General features: G+C 38.4%; 1 protein-coding gene across 1 annotated transcript; it reads right to left on the minus strand.

Annotated features, from left to right (window-relative positions):
- Positions 1-449: 449 nt before the first annotated feature.
- Positions 450-15,207, minus strand: htra3b (HtrA serine peptidase 3b). Its single transcript, XM_062993258.1, has 9 exons — positions 14,541-15,207; positions 7,093-7,192; positions 6,265-6,487; positions 5,736-5,930; positions 5,615-5,647; positions 5,382-5,496; positions 4,345-4,402; positions 3,289-3,384; positions 450-1,214 (listed from the first exon to the last, which is right to left on the minus strand). Exons 1-9 carry the CDS (start codon positions 14,956-14,958, stop codon positions 1,046-1,048), a joined length of 1,407 nt encoding a protein of 468 aa, XP_062849328.1. The 5' UTR covers positions 14,959-15,207; the 3' UTR covers positions 450-1,045.
- Positions 15,208-18,380: the final 3,173 nt, after the last annotated feature.

Genomic DNA, 18,380 nt, shown 5'->3' on the forward strand with positions numbered 1-18,380 from the left:
CTGTTGGCTGGATATTTTTGGTTAGTGGACTATTCTCAGTCCAGCAGTGACAGTGAGGTGTTTAAAAACTCCGTCAACATTGCTGATCCACTCATACCAGCACAACACACCACCACCATGTCAGTGTCACTGCAGTGATGAGAATGATCCACCACCCAAATAATACCTACTCTGCAGTGGTCCTGGGAGAGTCCTGACCATTGAAGAACAGCATAAAAGGGGAGTCACAAAGCATGCAGAGAAATAGATGGACTACAGTCAGTAATTGTAGAACTACAATATGCTTCTATATGGTAAGTGGAGCTGACAAAATGGACAGTGAGTGCAGAAACAAGGAGGTGGTTTATTGTTACGGCTGATCAGTGTATAGGTCCACGGTGCATAGGTGTTAAGATAAAGACTCTGCATTGCATATGCCACATGGGTGGCATAATAATCAGAATGATCATTCTGTTTTTATTGGAGCAAACCAAAAGACACAATTGTAAACATTTTGACTTAAAAAACTGCGTACAAAAGTTACAAAAGTAGATATAAAACATTAACAGGTATAAAGTGAACAGCAATAGGATGTATTGATCACATTTATTACAATGTGCTAGGGCAGAGTACTTTCAATCCCATTTTTTGATCATATCACCACATATGCTCTACATCTGCTCACTCTGCTTTGCACTGTCTGTGGAATGGTGCCTGGAACAAATCTAGCTGCTTTTCAACATTCTCAGCATTGTCATTAAAGCAGTACAGTACTGAAATTGTCATTGTTCCTTTATAACACAAATTATATAATACACGTTCTTACAATTTTATTCATATATGTACAGTATTTAGCCTTATCCTGATGGCTGCCATGTAAGACAAGTATTGTAAAACGAGTACTGTAACAGCAGGAAAAATCCTACTTAGTTCTGGTTTATAGTGCTCCATAGTAAGTTGTAACAAACCCTAACCCTTTAAGGCTTAAACTGCCTGGTTTAATTGCATTTTCCCGTTTGTCCCTGCATTATTAAATAAAAGGAGATTTGTGAGCGACATGAATCAATCACTGCATGATGACATCAGGTTCGATATTAAAGAGCAGGTCATCGTTGCCCCTGCGGACCTCCAGCAGCAAAGCTGTGTCCTCCATTAATGCATCCTTCAGCTCGCCGGTGCTGGTCAGAGAATGGCCGTTCAGCTTAACGATGATGTCTCCGTCCTTTATGCCCCCTCTAGAGTACATGGCACAGATATTGCAGCACTTTAGTTAAGGTTAAACAGGTTAAAACTTTAGCAAATCCGTACGACCCTACAGCAATGCAATTTCTTGGACTAATGGAAAAATTTAAGTAACAACTGCCGAGTTAAACCAAAATGAATATTTTTTCTGTGACATAATATTTTTATGTTATATAAGAGTTTTTTATATTGATTGTTAATTAACAGCAGGTACTAACAATAACAAAATTCAAATTTTTAGTTTTCAAAGCAACATGATATGGGCTAAACTGCAGGTGGATCAGTCACAAAAATGAAAGAGAAACAGTATTAGAGGAACAATCTATAAAAACATAAAAGCAGGAATACATAATAGTTCTGCCTTTCAGAAACATTTTGCATCAATGTCCAAGTCGCAAAGAAATACTTTGGTGTAAAGTCACAAAACATGTACATCTTGAGCAATAGGAAAAAAAAACAATCAGGTCAGATGAGTCAATTTTCAAGTCAAATCAAGTCAAATAAATTTTATTTGTACAGCGCTTTCTAAAATAGACATTGTCTCAAAGCAACTCTATAGAGTCCTGGTAGAAAAGAGTGACAGTGGCAAGAAAAAAAACTTTATTATTAAGAAGACTTAACAGGGACCCATCCTCCTCACCTTATTTCGTCTTCTATATACAAACCCTATTACCAGAGAAGTTAGGACATTTTGGAAAATTCAATAAAAACAAAAATGTGTCAGGTTATTTCTCTTGAAGCTTTATTTAAGTGACAAAATGCTAAGAAACTGTTTTCGCTGACAAACTTAGATGTTTTTTGAAAATATTAATTAATTTAGAATTCGACACAGGCAAATCCTGAGGCAATGGCAAAGTCCTTTGATTTTTGACTTCGTCATATATATATTAGGGCTGTCAAACGATTAAAATTTTTAATCGCGATTAATCTCAGAATTTCATATAGTTAATCGCGATTAATCGCATTTAAAAAAATCTGTGTAAATGTTATAGAAAACAAGGATTTTTAAGTGAAATGTTACAATTCAAATGGTGAACACATTTTATGCTAAATGTACTTATGTTAAAAACTGCTGGGACAAGAGAAAACTGTAAGGGAGTTTTATTCACTTACATACTAGGCAGTAAATGTCAGATTGTAGGTTAGAATTTCTCCATCAGCAAACATTGTAGATCAGCGGTGCTTTAGGTGGGATAAGGCGTAGTTATTGTAACAGACTTGTCTGTGGTTGTATCGTGACGATGGTTTGATGGACGTTTCTACACGAAGTGAGTGTGTTTTGACCCTTTGGGGCTTCCATAGTTCATGAACTAACGTGCTCGACTCAGCTTTCCGGTATTCGGTACAGAAGAAGAAGTTAATTAAGTGTAATAAAGTGTTCTGCTCCCGACAACTTGTGAATATAGCGTGTATTTATTTCTTTATTATGCAAGTGCATCACTACCACGATCGGTTACATTATGTTAACAAACCGCAAATGAAAAACGGTGGCAAGTCCGACATTAAAACGTTTGTTCTACCAGTCAAGTGTCAACATGAACTAGAATTTGCGTTAATGGCACTAATTTTTTTAATCGCGTTAAATTGAGGTCGCGTTAATGCGTTATTATCGCGTTAACTTCGACAGCCCTAATATATCTATATATATATATATATATATATATATATATATATAAAAAGACTTTTTCATCTTGAAGAATGCTTCGGCATTCCACCACAAATCATTTAAAACTTGTTTGACAGCGTTCCAAGAACAATATTAGCTTTTTCAAACAGGAAATGTGCCCTTACTTTTTATTAGTCTTAAGAACTCCTCTATTAAATTAGTTATAGATTAAGATACCACTTTGATGCTCTGTTTCTACCGCTTGCGCTGTGGAATCAGAAGTTTGTATTATACATAGGTATCCTAGGTTTATTAATCCCAGAATCACTTATTGTAGCTTTGTAGCTCTTTAATAAGATTAACAGAAAGTGTTTTTGCAACATATTATGTGAAAGGTGCAAAACACTTATCATGTGAAAGTCACCTCACACTATTGATACACTATTATATGAGTTACTTACTTTTCAGCAGGAGAGTGAGGAACAACCTCATGAACATAGATTCCACTTGTAACATCTGGGAAGTCTGGGTTCTGCTGCTTCAGCTCCTCCACAAGTCTGCAAAAAACACACAGAGACCTTAGACACCAATAGCACATATCTTTATATAAAGGAATTAAATAGTAAAAAGGAAAAATAAGTTGTTCAGTGACATTTTATATGATTTATTTTAGCAAGCATACAAAACTAGGCAAAAGTTTGGACACTTCTGCTAAAATGAGTTAGGTAAAAATGTTAAAAATGGGAAAAAGTTAAGAAATTAAAAATAATATTTTTTAAAAGTTTTAATTATGTTTTATCTACACATAATTTGACACTCAACATTCACACAAATACAAATCTAAGCAAATAAACTCTTCAAATTTGGGTATTCGATTTGTGTTGGAATGTGAAGGGTTAAATTAAAGAATGCTCTCTATTAGAATTTTGCCGAATGTGAGTGATTGATGGTCCAGCTATAAATTTACAGAGGGTCAAGTAATATTAATTTAATGAGAGACCAACGTCAAGTGACAGTAAACATAAACCGTTCTTCCCTCTAAGTGGGCTTTGTTATTGCTAACTTTATGAAAAGTTTCACCAGCTGTGATAGGATGGCATGACTGTCATGCATTTGAACCCTGGCCTGTTGTCTCCATATTCCTCTAAATTGCATACAGAGCTTGTGTGCTAGGTGATATACCTCTCTGTACTGTTTGTTTGTGGCATTTGTAAAGCTAAACTATTGTCTTAATTTTTTAAAAATTGATATAAAAATTTTTTGTTTTTTATCTAACATAAGTAAAGTTGATATAAATCACTTATTACAAAAACATATAAGCATGAATTAACATCAGTTAACTAGTAAGTATGTTCATCTGCTGCATATACCATGCTACAGGCCTGTATGTTTCAGCCTTGACCCCTGATATTTCCAATAATATGTAACTATTGGGTCTATGGACTATTCTAAGAATAAATGTCTCAGATTCAACAAAGTTTGTGTATAATATAATTATTTATGTCAAATCCACTCACGCTTCAGTGATAGTAAGCATTCGAATTCCAATGAAACGTTTTTTTACTGATCTTGTTTCTGGAAAAAAAAAACAACATCAAGAAACAGGTTCATTATTTAACACCAAGGGCTATGAGATGAGCTACATTCAGCACAAAAATGTATCCTAGCAGGTAATCAAATAAGAAAGTATATAGGTGATTTATACGATCATAAGATAATATAAATATTAATGTAAGATTTTTAACCTGTTTTGAACTAAGTTGAACTAATTTAAAGTGTTAAGGTAAATGACAAGTACAGTGGTACCTTGAAACTCAACGTCAATTGGTTCTGGGACTGGCGTTGAGTTTAAAAGCTGCTGAGTTTCAAGGTGAGTTTCATGGGAAACCTGTTAATGTGTTCCATGGTCCCATGGACTTGCATATATTCTGACATATATATTCGGCTTATGTAAAATAATGGGGTTGTTTTTGACACTTATACACTGAAAATAACACAAATATAATATAAAAACACTAAAATAAAAAAGCTGATTCTCACAATTTCTCAGAACCCCGAGCTGTAACACAAGTTTAAAAGTGAAACAGGAGGAAAATCCAGCTAGACATAGATACATGTGGAGCTTGAATTTGACGGTTATTCCACACTAATGCAGATATGTCTTATATGTGCACTTTGATAACGTTTTACCGCACCACTCAATCCGAGCTCTGAACAAAACAACTGTTCATTGTTAACTTGAAATTAAACAAATACATTTTTAAAAAACAAACTGAACACGTTGAGTTTAAGGGAAACATTGAGTTTAAGGGTACACATTTCTCGACGAAGGGCGTTGAGTTTCAAAGATTTTGAGTTTAGGGGACATTGAGTTACAAGGTACCACTGTAATTATGCTTTTTTTTTTTTTATAAATAAATGCTTGAAATACAAAATTTATAACAAGTGTCATAATCTTACATTGTTTATTATATTGTTTATCATAAAAAGTGCAAAGCCCATTTGTCTGTATGTTTTGCAGTGTAATATATTTAAAATGACATAATCTCAGTACCTTTGCTTTGCTTGCCCATGGAGTCATTGAGAAACTGAGTTATCCTGTCTGACGGAATGGCAAAGGAGATTCCTGCTGCCACTTTCAGTGTGTTAATCCCAATCACTTCTCCATCCTAATAGTGCAAAATCGACAAACAGCTTAAAATATATCATAGCCCTTGATATAAACATTGCTACATTTAATTGAAATAGTACACACTCTAATAAAACACATGCATATAAAATACTAACCAGGTTGACAAGTGGGCCACCTGAGTTTCCATACTAAAAACAAAAAAAATTACACTTAACACATTAACACTGTTACTATTTTAAAAACAAAATGATCAGCTGTCCACAGCCAGTATCTCACATTAATGATGGCATCAGTCTGTATGTAGTCCATATCTGAGTCCCGGATGCCAATCTCTTTGCCGTCTCTCTGAGCGGTACTGACGATGCCCGTGGTCACTGTGTTCTGTAGAGCAAACGGACTTCCGATGGCAACTACAAATTCACCAGGCCGCAAGTCTGCCGAATGACCCAGCAACAAGACCTGCAATTTTTTCTGCAGAACAGAGACAGAGAAGAATGACACAACTACTGATAAGGGGTCATTATCTTTTTTTCTCTGTGTATAGTACAGTGAATATAAAAATATTCAAACCCCTTGAATTATTTTGCACATTAGACAAAATGAGCTTTTATTGTGTTTTTGGTATAAATAATTTCGTAGTAACACACCCACAGACCACACACACTATTAGACTATTAGACCAAACAAAAATGAATACCCTTTATTTGGGATGGGTAAATCAGGATTCTCAGTTTAATATAAACTAAATAGGTGAATCTAATAGAATTCTGGCAATTTAATGCATAAACATTAATGTAAGCTTCACCTGTGGGTTGATTTTGATGGTAGCGATATCAGACTTCTTATCGATGTCTTTAATGGTGGCGTCGTATATTTCTCCATTATGCATCTGCACTTTAAGTTGCTGGCGACCCGACACAGGTGTGTTGGTGGAAACAACATGTGCGTTTGTTACTATCAGCCCGGTCTCTGACATCACAAACCCTGAGCCACTCGACAGTGGCACTGTCCGTCCAAACAGTGGGTGGCTGCCAGTAAAAGTACAACAGAATTAGTGTATGTAGTGTATTAGTGTGAAGAAATGACACAATCAAGCAAAACTCAAAGATTTTAGGTCTCTGAGATTAAAACTCTTGAATGACTAAAGACTTGAATGGAAACTGTCTGCCTGTCAGATTCTGTGTGTTTAGTTTCTTTGTAAGATCCATCTGTGGTCATCATTGCATCAATGACGCACAGTAGCTGTTCTTAAACAGCTGTTTCCTTCAGTTGTGTCACATTTCCAGCTCTTTCAAAATATAATCGTTTTTTAAAGCCTGTTGTCTCTGTCAATACATGCCATGTGCACAGAAAAAGGGGGTGTCATTCTGCATAGTGTTTTGAATTCATGCAGTAACTTTGATAACAAAATAGTCTAGAACAATTTACAGCCTTGGTTTAAGTTCGAACCAGGTATAGATGCCAAGAATGTGTTTGGCATAAATACTTCAACTTAAAAGAAAAATGAACTTAAACCCTTAAACCCGTGCTTCCAGTTGAAGCCATTCTTTGTGTCAACTGTTAAAACTATAAAGGCCATACCTTTTTAATAAGAATGCATCAGTCTGATTTATGGATCAGATGTGGATCTTACCTGAGAAAGAGCTCCACATGTACCACAGCTGGGGCAATCTTCTCCACCACATCAGCAATAAAGTTGAATTTGTACCTCGGGCTGTTGGGGTGTGTGGGACCTATACTAGCAGGAAGAATTTCTCATGTTAATAAGCGTACACTGCAGAAATTTTATAGACTAATGCCTCTATAAAATGTCATCTGAGAACAGAGTAAGTATTTTCCTTTCCTAAATTAGAAATGAGTACTCGGGTGGTGTAAAAATTACACTAGCTCACTACAGCTGGGATTCAGGATTCAAATCGGCCAGTTGGGAGTCTATAAACAGACTGGTTTTGTCTAAATGGGAGAAAATGGTCCAGAAAATGTACAATGTGCTCCGTGATTCTGGGGAAATTGGATAAATACAGTGAAATTAGAAGTGGGCAATGTTAGTCTAGAATCAACAGATATTGTATTTTGCTCTGCTAAACAATTAACAGCCCTTAATAACTGTGGTAATACAGCTGCAGTCATTTAGCCAAAATGGTTAGTATTTATAGACTGAGGAGGGTATATTTTACTGCAGAACTAGAGGGTAATAGTAGTAGTTAGGCATTTTTGCCAACACAGGAACTGGTTGTCTGTAATTGCATCTAAACCCAGCAGGTGGTTTCAGTTTTTTTTGCTGGTGTGTAAGTTTGTATACATGTGTGCACTTGCGTGCTGGGTGTCTAAAGTACAGTAATTAGAAAGTGCTATTTTCCGCTTATAGATCTCTCCCTGAGTGACCACTGTTTCCTGTGCCCGCCTTGGCACACTAGCCATCATGTCTCTCTATCAGTGGCTTAGTGGTGCACCCTGATTATGTCCTACTAACCTACAAACTAAGACTGTAATCTGAGGAAATCAATATACGGCATAAAATGTTATCACAATTACAGACCCTGTCTGCCTGATCTAATAACGTACCAAAATTACATGTTGTTCTTGATGAATACAAAATTCAAGCATAGTCTTAAAGTTACTCTAAAAGCTACTTTGAGTCTTTCTAATAATAAGGTAGGACTAGATGAGTGGGTCAGTTGTAATCTTAGAGGAAGTCTACAAGACATTTCTAAAGACCAGTCTCCCCACCATTCAGATAAGACAAACTCAGAGACAATTTTGTACCTCCTTTCCCAAGGAATGAGTAGGAATCTCGTAAAGAATACACTACAGCAAGCAAAATTAGAACAAGCAATCCAGCAGGAAGGCGTGTGGGCTGAAAATGAACTGCCAAAATCTCTACTACTTTAATAGTCTAATACAGTGGTACCTTGTAACTTAATGTCCCCTAAACGCAAAATCTTTAAAACTCATGTTCACCTTTAAAATTTTTTTTATTTAATTTTAAATTAACAATGAACAACCGCTTTGTTTAGCGCTCGGCTTGAACGGTGCGGTAAAACGTCATCAAAATGTGAATATGAGATGAATCTGCATTTGTGTGGAATAACACTGTTATTCCACAGTGCTGAAAGCTCCACATGTATCTGTGTTTATCTGGATTTTTCTCACTGTTTCACTTTTAAACTTGTTACAGCTTGAGGTTGTAAGAAATTGTGAGTATCAGCTTTTCCGAGAGTCTAAAATGCGTATTGTAAAAAAAAAAAAAAAACTTAATGTGACTTAATGTAGTAAAAGAACGACACAGAAACACTAAACCTCTCTTAATTATTACTGCTCACAAGTTATCTTCACTAATTAAGAAGCATAAGAAAATAAAGAGCTTAAGGTATAGTGCAGGTTCTATGGTATGTTTTATTGTTTTTAACTGTTTTTAATTGTATTTCAGTGTTTTTATATTATAGTTCTGTTATTTTCAGTGTATAAGTGTCAAAAACAACCCCATTATTTTACATTAGCCTAAAATATATGCAGTTCCACGGAACGCATTTACAGGAGAACATGCAAACTGCACACAGAAAGAACCCGTACCGCTCCACCTGGGAATCGAACCTAGGACATTCTTGCTGTGAGACAGCAGTGCTACCCACTGAGCCACCGTGCCTCCCCAGTTAGTAGATAATTAGTGCAAAAATAAGGGTTCAGAAATTTTTGCTTGCAACTATAATATGTTTAGTACATCTAAACAACCAGCTGACAACCTCTAACTTTAGCACAACCCCAACACTGTTGTAACATACAGCACAGACTCAGTTAAGTGTGTTTTATTTGCAGTGTCAGCATTTTTCTGAAAAGAAGAAGAGAAATGGAGACACAATCTCTGGCCAAATAATGACTTACATTTTATTTATTCCATTTTTTTCGTAGCCATGCACTAAATCACATGCAGTGGTTTATCATTAATCACAACAGGAAGTTTAGTTTAAGGCAACAATCCAGGATAACTATATCGCTAAGATGTGTCCTGAGGGGAACTGCAGAGTTAAGATCTTTGTGACAGGGAGGCCAAGTCAGTCAAACTTTCATTCCTGCTGCAGTGTCTCCTACTTGAGAGTTCTCTATTACAGGCTAAACACTCACCCAAACCTCTTCACAGCCACACACTAGCTATTTATGGAGGTCTAAATATTCCATAAACTGTACAAATCATCCCTCTGACTCGCCACTTTCCAGTCTGGTTTTGAAGACAGACTAGACATTAGTGGTCCAACTGATGCCACATGCTTGGCAAACATGCTGGTATATTTGATCTAGTAATGATAATGTTCATTCTACAAATTTGAAGCTGCAGCATTTTTGATGTATGTCTGATTAATGTATAGAAGTTCGGAAACTTTTTAAACACAGGAACTGGGCACTCGGCATGCTCTTTGTGTGTTTAGTTTGGATGATTTTTCACCTTCCCCCTCCACTGCAAGCTCTTTATTCTTATGAGTCAGTGCTTTGAAAGTAAAAGCACTAACCTAAACAGACCAAATGTATCCTAGGAACTGTGCATCCAACAAGATCTAAAAAAAAAAAATCTAAAAGCAGACGTGTAAGCAACACTCCTAGTCAAACACTGGAGATCAGTTTAGATGTGTACGCTACCCTGCCATACTTTACAAGATATACCAGGTTTGTGTATACTGTCAAATAATGATGCTGTGATTCTAGGCTTTGTTAGAAGTTTACAAACTTTATAACTACAGTATACACTGATCAGCCATAACATTAAAACCACTGTCCATTTTATCAGCTCCTCTTACCATATAGAAGCACTTTGTAGTTCTACAATTACTGACTGTAATCTATCTGTTTCTCTGCATGCTTTATTAGCCCCCTTTTATGCTGTTCTTCAATGGTCAGGACCACCACAGAGCAGGTATTATTTGAGTGGTGAATCATTCTCAGCACTGCAGTGACACTGACATGGTGGTGGTGTGTTAGTGTGTGTTGTGCTGGTATGAGTGGATCAGACACAGCAATGCTGATGGAGTTTTTAAACACCTCATTGTTACTGCTGGACTGAGAATAGTCCACCAAGCAAAAATATATCCAGCCAACAGAGGATATAATTTCAAGGTGCTTCTATATGGTAAGTGAAGCTGATAAAATGGACAGTGAGTGTAGAAACTAGGTGGTTTTAATGTTATGGCTGATCAGTGTAGTTGTCTGAACTCCAAATAATTCTTGGTGCCTCCTTGATATCATGACAAATATGACATTACCCACAATATTTTATTTATGACCTACATAAAGGTGCACAGGGTTGATTTGTGGATCTAGTGGTACATTTGTAAACTACAATATCATACTATGTTGTCCTCATTCTTTTCAAATGATAGCAGTTTACCAAGTGAAGTTGTCATGTTTGCCACCACAAGTGAGCCATTGAGAGTTGTGGGTATTTGGGGAGCATAATGGAATAAGAAGAACTACAGTCAATACACTACAGCCCTGCACAGACTCTTCTGCAATGAATGGCACCCCTGGTAAAGATGAGTAAAATGGCTATAAGAAATCCCTATTTTTAATAACTGGTTGATGGGGCAGGGGATGGAGGGTGCCACACTTACCATCCTCCACACTATGTATGTGGAGGCAAAACAAACTTGAATCCTCGTCAAGGGAATTTTGTCACAGATCCAGTTAATTTAAACTCCCAGCTCTGTTATTCAGCCATGTTATTGGGCCCTTGAGCAAGGCCCTTAACCCTCTCTGCTCCAAATAAAGGCATTCCTCCAATGCTGCATGTGACGGTCAGGAATATATTAAATACTGTGCTGATGGTAGTTACTTAAAGTAAATGTGTTAATTGCAGCAGATATTATCAAACATAAAGACCTGAGTGATTCTGATAAGGGCCAAATGGTTCTGGCCAGACAACTCAGTTGAAGTATCTCAAAACAGGGTGCTTATAGGCAGCTGAGAGTACACATCAACAGTCATCCCAAAAATACAAGCCAAGGACTGCCAAATGCTTATTGGAAGGCCATGACTCAGTGATGTCAGAGATTATAAAGGCTATAGCATATGGTTAAAGCAACAGAATGGCTACTGTGGCTCAAATTTCAGATTATTTTAATTCTTTGACATCACTATAAGAATAAAGCAAGCTGGCGGAGGCAATGTGATGCTCTGGGCAATGTTCTGCTTGATCCCTGGCATTCATGTGCATGTAATTTCTACCACTTAGCTAACATTGTTGCAGACCAAATACACAGCTTCATGGCAACAGTATTCCTTAATGGAGTTTAAAGTGTTGACATGGCCTCCAAATGCTAAAAAACTCAATTCTATTAAGAATATGTGGGATTTGAAGGATACACTACTCAATTAAGGCCAAGTCTCACAACTTACAGGGCTTAGTCCTACAGTTAGAATTGTGATTCAGATTCAGCTCAACACTTAACATTACAAATTAAATTATTATTCTGACCAGTGATTAAATAAATATACAGTCTGCCTCACCCATCCTGCCTACTCTTTCTGCACTAATATTTTATGTAATGAGTTTGTTTAATGTCAGGATTTGGTCCAGACAGTTCCCACAATAGCACATAATCAGACAGATTTCCATCAGTAGAAGCGGATGCAGACAGGGTCACTGCTCAGATCATCTTACTGTCAGAATAAACAGTAGCTTTAAATCCTGCTCTTTCCTCATACATCTTGCCTGTTTACAGTCGTTCTTTCTTTGATCTAAAGACAGTTTAATGACTGTTCATGAAATGGTTACAGTTAGTATCCTGGTTGAGAGCTGATCTACGATCAGCCCCAAAGAATCTAATCCCCACTGAAGAGTCATTGGGGAATTCATGGCTAGTCTGAAGACCACAATGGCCGTCTGTTTTCTAAATGCCTTCTCAAATAATGAATCTACAGCTGCCACCTGCAAGTCAAGGTTAATGTCTGAGCTGAACTGTTTTAAAAACTCCTGAGAGACTATTCATTCTGGGGTTGTGCTGTGCGGACTCTTTTTCAGTAAGAATTTGACAGGTTTTATAATGAATGGAAATTAAACTAACAGCACTGCAAATAAAGTGCATTTAAATGAGTGTCTAATTGATGGTATATGAGGTCTTATGCTATTTTTATTGCTCTCAAGTTCAGTGGAGGGCTAAGGATAGTATGTGTTGTGGGATCTATAGGATGTACTTCACATATGTATCCTGTTTGCCATGTTATAAGGCTGTGAAGCCCACAAAGAACCAGACTGCCTGGAGACACAGCTAAACCCCCTAACTAAATAAAATAATCTAAAATATTATCTTGTTGCAGTTAGGTTTAGACCTCTTAGACAAAGTTCAAGCTCCCAAGCCCAAATCCAGGTCTGATCCTAAATCATAGATAAGTCATGACACTTGGCTTGGACTCGAACACTCGGCTAAATGACTTCCAGTAACCACATGCTTTTGTGCGAGCAAACTGATAAACTTCAGATGTTGCAAATGACTGTTCTTGTGGATGTTTGATGACTAATATTCATACATAAAATGCTTTTTAAAAGATACTAGAGTAAAAGTTTTAAGTTCACCTATGTAAAAACAAAAGTAGACTATTGTGGTTGTATACAAGGTGTAAATCTTATCATTAATATACAATTAAAACCAGCTTGTGTGCTGTTTTTGATAAGCACAAAAACAGGTATTTTTAAAATGGTATTTGCACATGTACAGTAAACATGCTCCATTGTTTGTGTATACAATATGAAACCTGTTATTTTTAACTAAATTAATCTGAAATTATTTAAAAATGATTTCTAATGATAAAAGACAAGCTTTAGGTTTTATACTGAAGTACCTGACAATGGTTCCTGTAAACAGCTGCATATGTGCGCACACTATATTTGAACAAAGGGAAGTTTGACTGCAGTTACACAAAAGAATTAAAAAAAAGTGCCATCCACTACCATAAATGCTACAAGATTTGTTACTCGTTTTCTCTATTAAGTATTTACCCTGTAAAATGACCAAAATACTTTTTACTAGTTATTTAATGAGACATCTTATAAAGGGCTAGATCAGCCCGAGAGCTGGTCATGCATGTCACTAGTATTTTTTACCCTTTAAAAGTAGAAAGGACTAATTTTAGAGGGAATTATGTGTAGTTAAAGCCGAGTCATGGCCATGAATTGAATATTGAGGGGACCAAATCTACTGGGTCTACTATATTATCAAAAACTGATGGGAACACTGCCGGATCCTAACATTACACAAAGCTATTGAGTGGAATCTGTTTGGGCCTGTTTCTAATTTTTATTTATTTATTTTTTTAATGCATTTTCTCCACATTTTCCTCCCGATTTAGCGCACTCAATTTTGTCTTCCGCTGCTGAGGGATACCAGATTGCATCCAAGGAGAGCACGTCACTGTACACGTCTCCTCCGACACGTGCACAGCCCTCCTCTTCTCGCCCCTGCACTCTGCACAGGCGTCTCTTCCGCCAATCAGGGTCCTTACACAGCGTATGAAGACCCACCCACCCACACATAGTTCGGCCCCCACCCTGCAGATACGGTGGCCAATTAGTGCCCAGCCGACCAGTGGCTACGCCGAGTTTTGAACCAAGGAGTTCAGAAACTCGGTGCTGGTGTGCTAGTGGAATATCCCGCTGCGCCACCTGGGCGCCTGTTTCTAATTTTTACATTTGTATATGGGCAGGGACATTTTGAGCATCTGAATATTGGGAGGTACGCACCAAAATTCATAAATTGGTCTTCTTGGTCTATAATGGGTAAAAACCTTTCTCTTTAATGCATATTTTTCTCCCTCCTCCACTGCTTAGTTTTTTTTTTTTGCTATTCCCTTGTAAAGCGTCTTTGGGTCTGTGAAAGGCGCTATAAAAATGTAACTATTATTTATTATTATTATAATGTTTATTACAAATGTTTTTGTACAGAGCTGTATAATTATATATCTTACAGGACTAGGACCTTAAAAGTGTATTTTACTCTGCAGTTCTTTTCTCACTATTGAAAAACATGCTGTAATGCTTGTCCTAGGTAATCACACCTCCTGGCAGAGTCCCTCACGTTTAAAGGGACGATATCTTACCTTTGCTGGTCTCACACGGCCCCTTGTGAACGGTGCTCAGTCCCGGCAGGCCTTGCTGCAATGCTTTACGGCTGGCGGCTTTCAGCTGGCACACGTTGGCGTACGTATTACCGTCGCTGGCACACACCTTGGTATTGTAGCGGCACTGGCACACGCCTTTGGAGAGGCGCTTCCCGGCGGGGTGCTTACACTCCAGTCCATCTCCACAGGCCAGGTCATGAGCGCGTCCGCACGATTCCCCCTCAACACGCGCGCACACAAGGCAGCAGCCGCAGCGGTCAGGCACGTACCCGCTCGGGCAGCTCGGACTCGGGCACGCGCTCACGTCACAGCGCTCTGGGCATTTGGATCTCGGTTCGGCGCACATGGAGCACCTGATATTTAGTAAAATGACTGCAGCCAACAGAAGCACCCGCATTGTCAGTTCGGTTAAAGAGGTAGGCAGGAGGTAGGAAGGAATGAAGAACAACAAATACAAACAGCAACAAAATAGTTAAACCCAAGCCATTAGTATCCAAGTTCAAGTATCAAGCAGCTCGTCTTCAGATTCCTTTAAGAAAGAAGCTGAATCTGTCCTTTCACAGAAATGCACAAACTCTCTCTGAAGTGATTCAGCGCATGTCAAAACATCGAGTTCACAGTAGCTCAGAGAAAAAGGATAGATGTGTTTGAGAATCCCAGCTACAGGACTCTCTGTTCTGTACTTTATTAACAATGGCTTAACCGGTCTCTGAAGAACTCTGAAAAAACACAGCAGCATCCAACTGAAGGCAGCTTTTTAAAATAAGGGCGGGGATACAGAGCTCCAGTGCTCAGCCCAGTTCCATCCAAGCCTCAACATTAAAACCACCTCCTTGTTTCTACACTCACTGTCCATTTTATCAGCTCCACTTACCATATAGCAGCACTTTGTAGTTCTACAATTACTGACTGTAGTCCATCTGTTTCTCTGCATGCTTTGTTAGCCCCCTTTCATGCTGTTCTTCAATGGTCAGCACTACAGAGCAGGTATTATTTAGTTGGTGGATAATTCTCAGCACTGCAGTGACACTGACATGGTGGTGGTGTGTTAGTGTGTGTTGTGCTGGTATGAGTGGATCAGACACAGCAATACCGATGGAGTTTTTAAACACCTCACTGTCACTGCTGGACTGAGAATAGTCCACTAACCAAAAATATCCTGTCATCCTGTGACCACTGATGAAGGTCTAGAAGATGACCAACTCAAACAGCAGCAATAGATGAGCGATCGTCTCCGACTTTACATCTACAAGGTGGACCAACTAGGTAGGAGTGTCTAATAGAGTGGACAGTGAGTGGACAAGGTATTTAAAAACTCCAGCAGCGATGCTGTGTCTGATCCACTCATACCAGCACAACACACACTAACACATCACCTCCATGTCATTGTCACTGCAGTGCTGAGAATCATCCACCACCTAAATAATACCTACTCTGTAGTGGTTGACCATTGAAGAACAGGGTGAAAGCAGGCTAAAAAAGTATGTAGAGAAACAGATGGACTACAGTCAGTAATTGTAGAACTACAAAGTGCTTCTATATGGTAAGTGGAGCTGATAAAATGTACAGTGAGTGTAGAAACAAGGAGGTGATTTTAATGTTATGGCTGATCAGTGTACAGTGGAATTTTAGGAAGAGTCTAAAACTTGTAACGTGAAAACAGCTTAACGTGGCTTTATGTACTAAAACAATGACCCAGCAACACCAAACTTTTCTTAATGTGGCTTAATGTACCAAAACAACCTAGGAACACCAAACATAAGTACTCTCTTTTACTGACGGGATACCTGAAAATACAATATAGATACAGCACTTTTTTTGTTGCATTTCCCCCCCAATTTTCCTCCAAATCTAGTCGTATCCAATTACCTGATTACATTATGCTTCCTCTCTACTGATGTTGATCTCCACCCTGGTTGAGGAGAGTGAGACTGACACACGCCCCCTCCGACACGTGTGCAGTAGCCGACTGCATCTTTTTACCTGCACAAGGTGAGTTCATATGCGGATCAGCTTTGTGTACGGAGAGCCACACCCTGATCAACGCATTATCCCTTGTCTCTGTGCAGGTGCCATCAATCAGCCAGCAGAGGTCATGATTGCATCAGTTATGAGGTCCTGTCCGGCTCCCACCCTGTATGAACAACAGCCAATCGTTGTTCATGTAGGCACCCAGCCTGCTGGATGGCAGAGCCGAGTTTCGGACAGATGAGTTAGAAATGGTAGCTCTTGTGTGCTTTAAAACAGCTTCTACATACTATAAACTTCAAAAAACTTTAAACAACTAAAACATCAACCATCATAAGTAAAGAGTTCTTATGACTGTTAATAATTGAGACAAGTTTAATGTTGTTTAGATTTCATAGTCAAAATTTGTGCTAAACACTTTTTATATTTCCACTATGTTTATGAGGCTCCATATATTTTACAGCACAGAAAGAACAGTGCCAGTATGGCGCTTAGTGGCTTTTGACATCATCATATAGTCTCTAATTTGTAAATGTGTGGTTATAACAGGACAGCATAAAGCCAGACACCCCAAAAGGATGACGAGATATTGCTGTGCTTCCAAAGCAAGCATGAAGTGCGAGGTTTGTTTTCTCTGGCACCTCCGCACTCACATAAGCAGGTTTGAGCTGTTAAGTTATTTGTATTCAAGCTGCATGAGGGCCATTCCTGCCACATCAACTCTTTTTATGGTCCATCCAGATCCCAGATGTGTTGCACAGACCAGGAACCTAGGTGACACATTGTGTTACTTTAACAAGAACACTTCGAATTAGCAAAGCATTAGGTTTTAAGAGTTTGTTTTGACAGAAAAGAGCAGTTCAGTTTGAGTTGTGGGATGTCAGCAGCCTCGTCTATATTTATTTGGAACTGTAACATTAGTCATTTTTAGCACTTAGTGAGAACAAAGGATCTCTTTGTTTTTACTTGATTCCTGCGGTTACACTAATCTTGCTGGCACAACTTGGTCATTCCATTCTACAGAACAGAAGGGAACAGTAAGAGTACATTAATTATTAAAACTGCAAAATTTACCAGCTGAAAAGAAAAAGGAAACACAGTGAAATAAAGAGTTAAGCCATTCCTGGGTCAGTTACAGACTTAGAAAGAATTCCTCATCTAGACATCCTCATCTATTTGTAATCTAAACCTGTAATAAAGACATCAAGTTGAATATATTTTCCTCTTAGGAAGAGTGAGTGGGTGCCACCCAGCAACATGGATCTCACTTTATCCATGGTAGGGTTGCAGTGAATTTCGGCCCGTCCTTAGAACACCAGACGCCAGGTGGGTACACCACAGACAAAACACCAGTTCACAGCAAAGTTTCCATTCACTTTTTCTACACCTAGGGGCATTTTAGAGCAGGTAATCAACTTATCTGTAGTTCTTAGGGTGGAAAAAACTGGAGTACCTGGCGGATATAGGGAGAATATTAATATACTGCACAAAATATTATTAATTTCAAATTTAATACAGTATGTAATGGGTGGAACAGCAACATGGGTCCTGGGTACCTTGGTTTGATCCTAGCTTTTGGTCACTATCTGTAAAGAGTTCTCATAGGACATGTTCTCTCTTTCTTCAAGTGGGATTCCTTTAGGTAATCGGGAGGCACGGTGGCTCGGTGGGTAGCACTATCGCCTCAAGGCGAGAAGGTCCTGGGTATGATTCCCAGGTAGAGTGGTCTGGGTCCTTTCTGTGTGGAGTTTGCATGTTCTCCCCGTGTCTGTGTGGTATCCTCCGGGAGCTCCTCCCACAGTCCAAAGACATGCAAGTGAGATGAATTGGAGATACAAAATTGTCCATGAC

This window comes from Trichomycterus rosablanca, chromosome 4 (assembly GCF_030014385.1).
Source record: "Trichomycterus rosablanca isolate fTriRos1 chromosome 4, fTriRos1.hap1, whole genome shotgun sequence".
Lineage (NCBI taxonomy): Eukaryota > Metazoa > Chordata > Actinopteri > Siluriformes > Trichomycteridae > Trichomycterus > Trichomycterus rosablanca.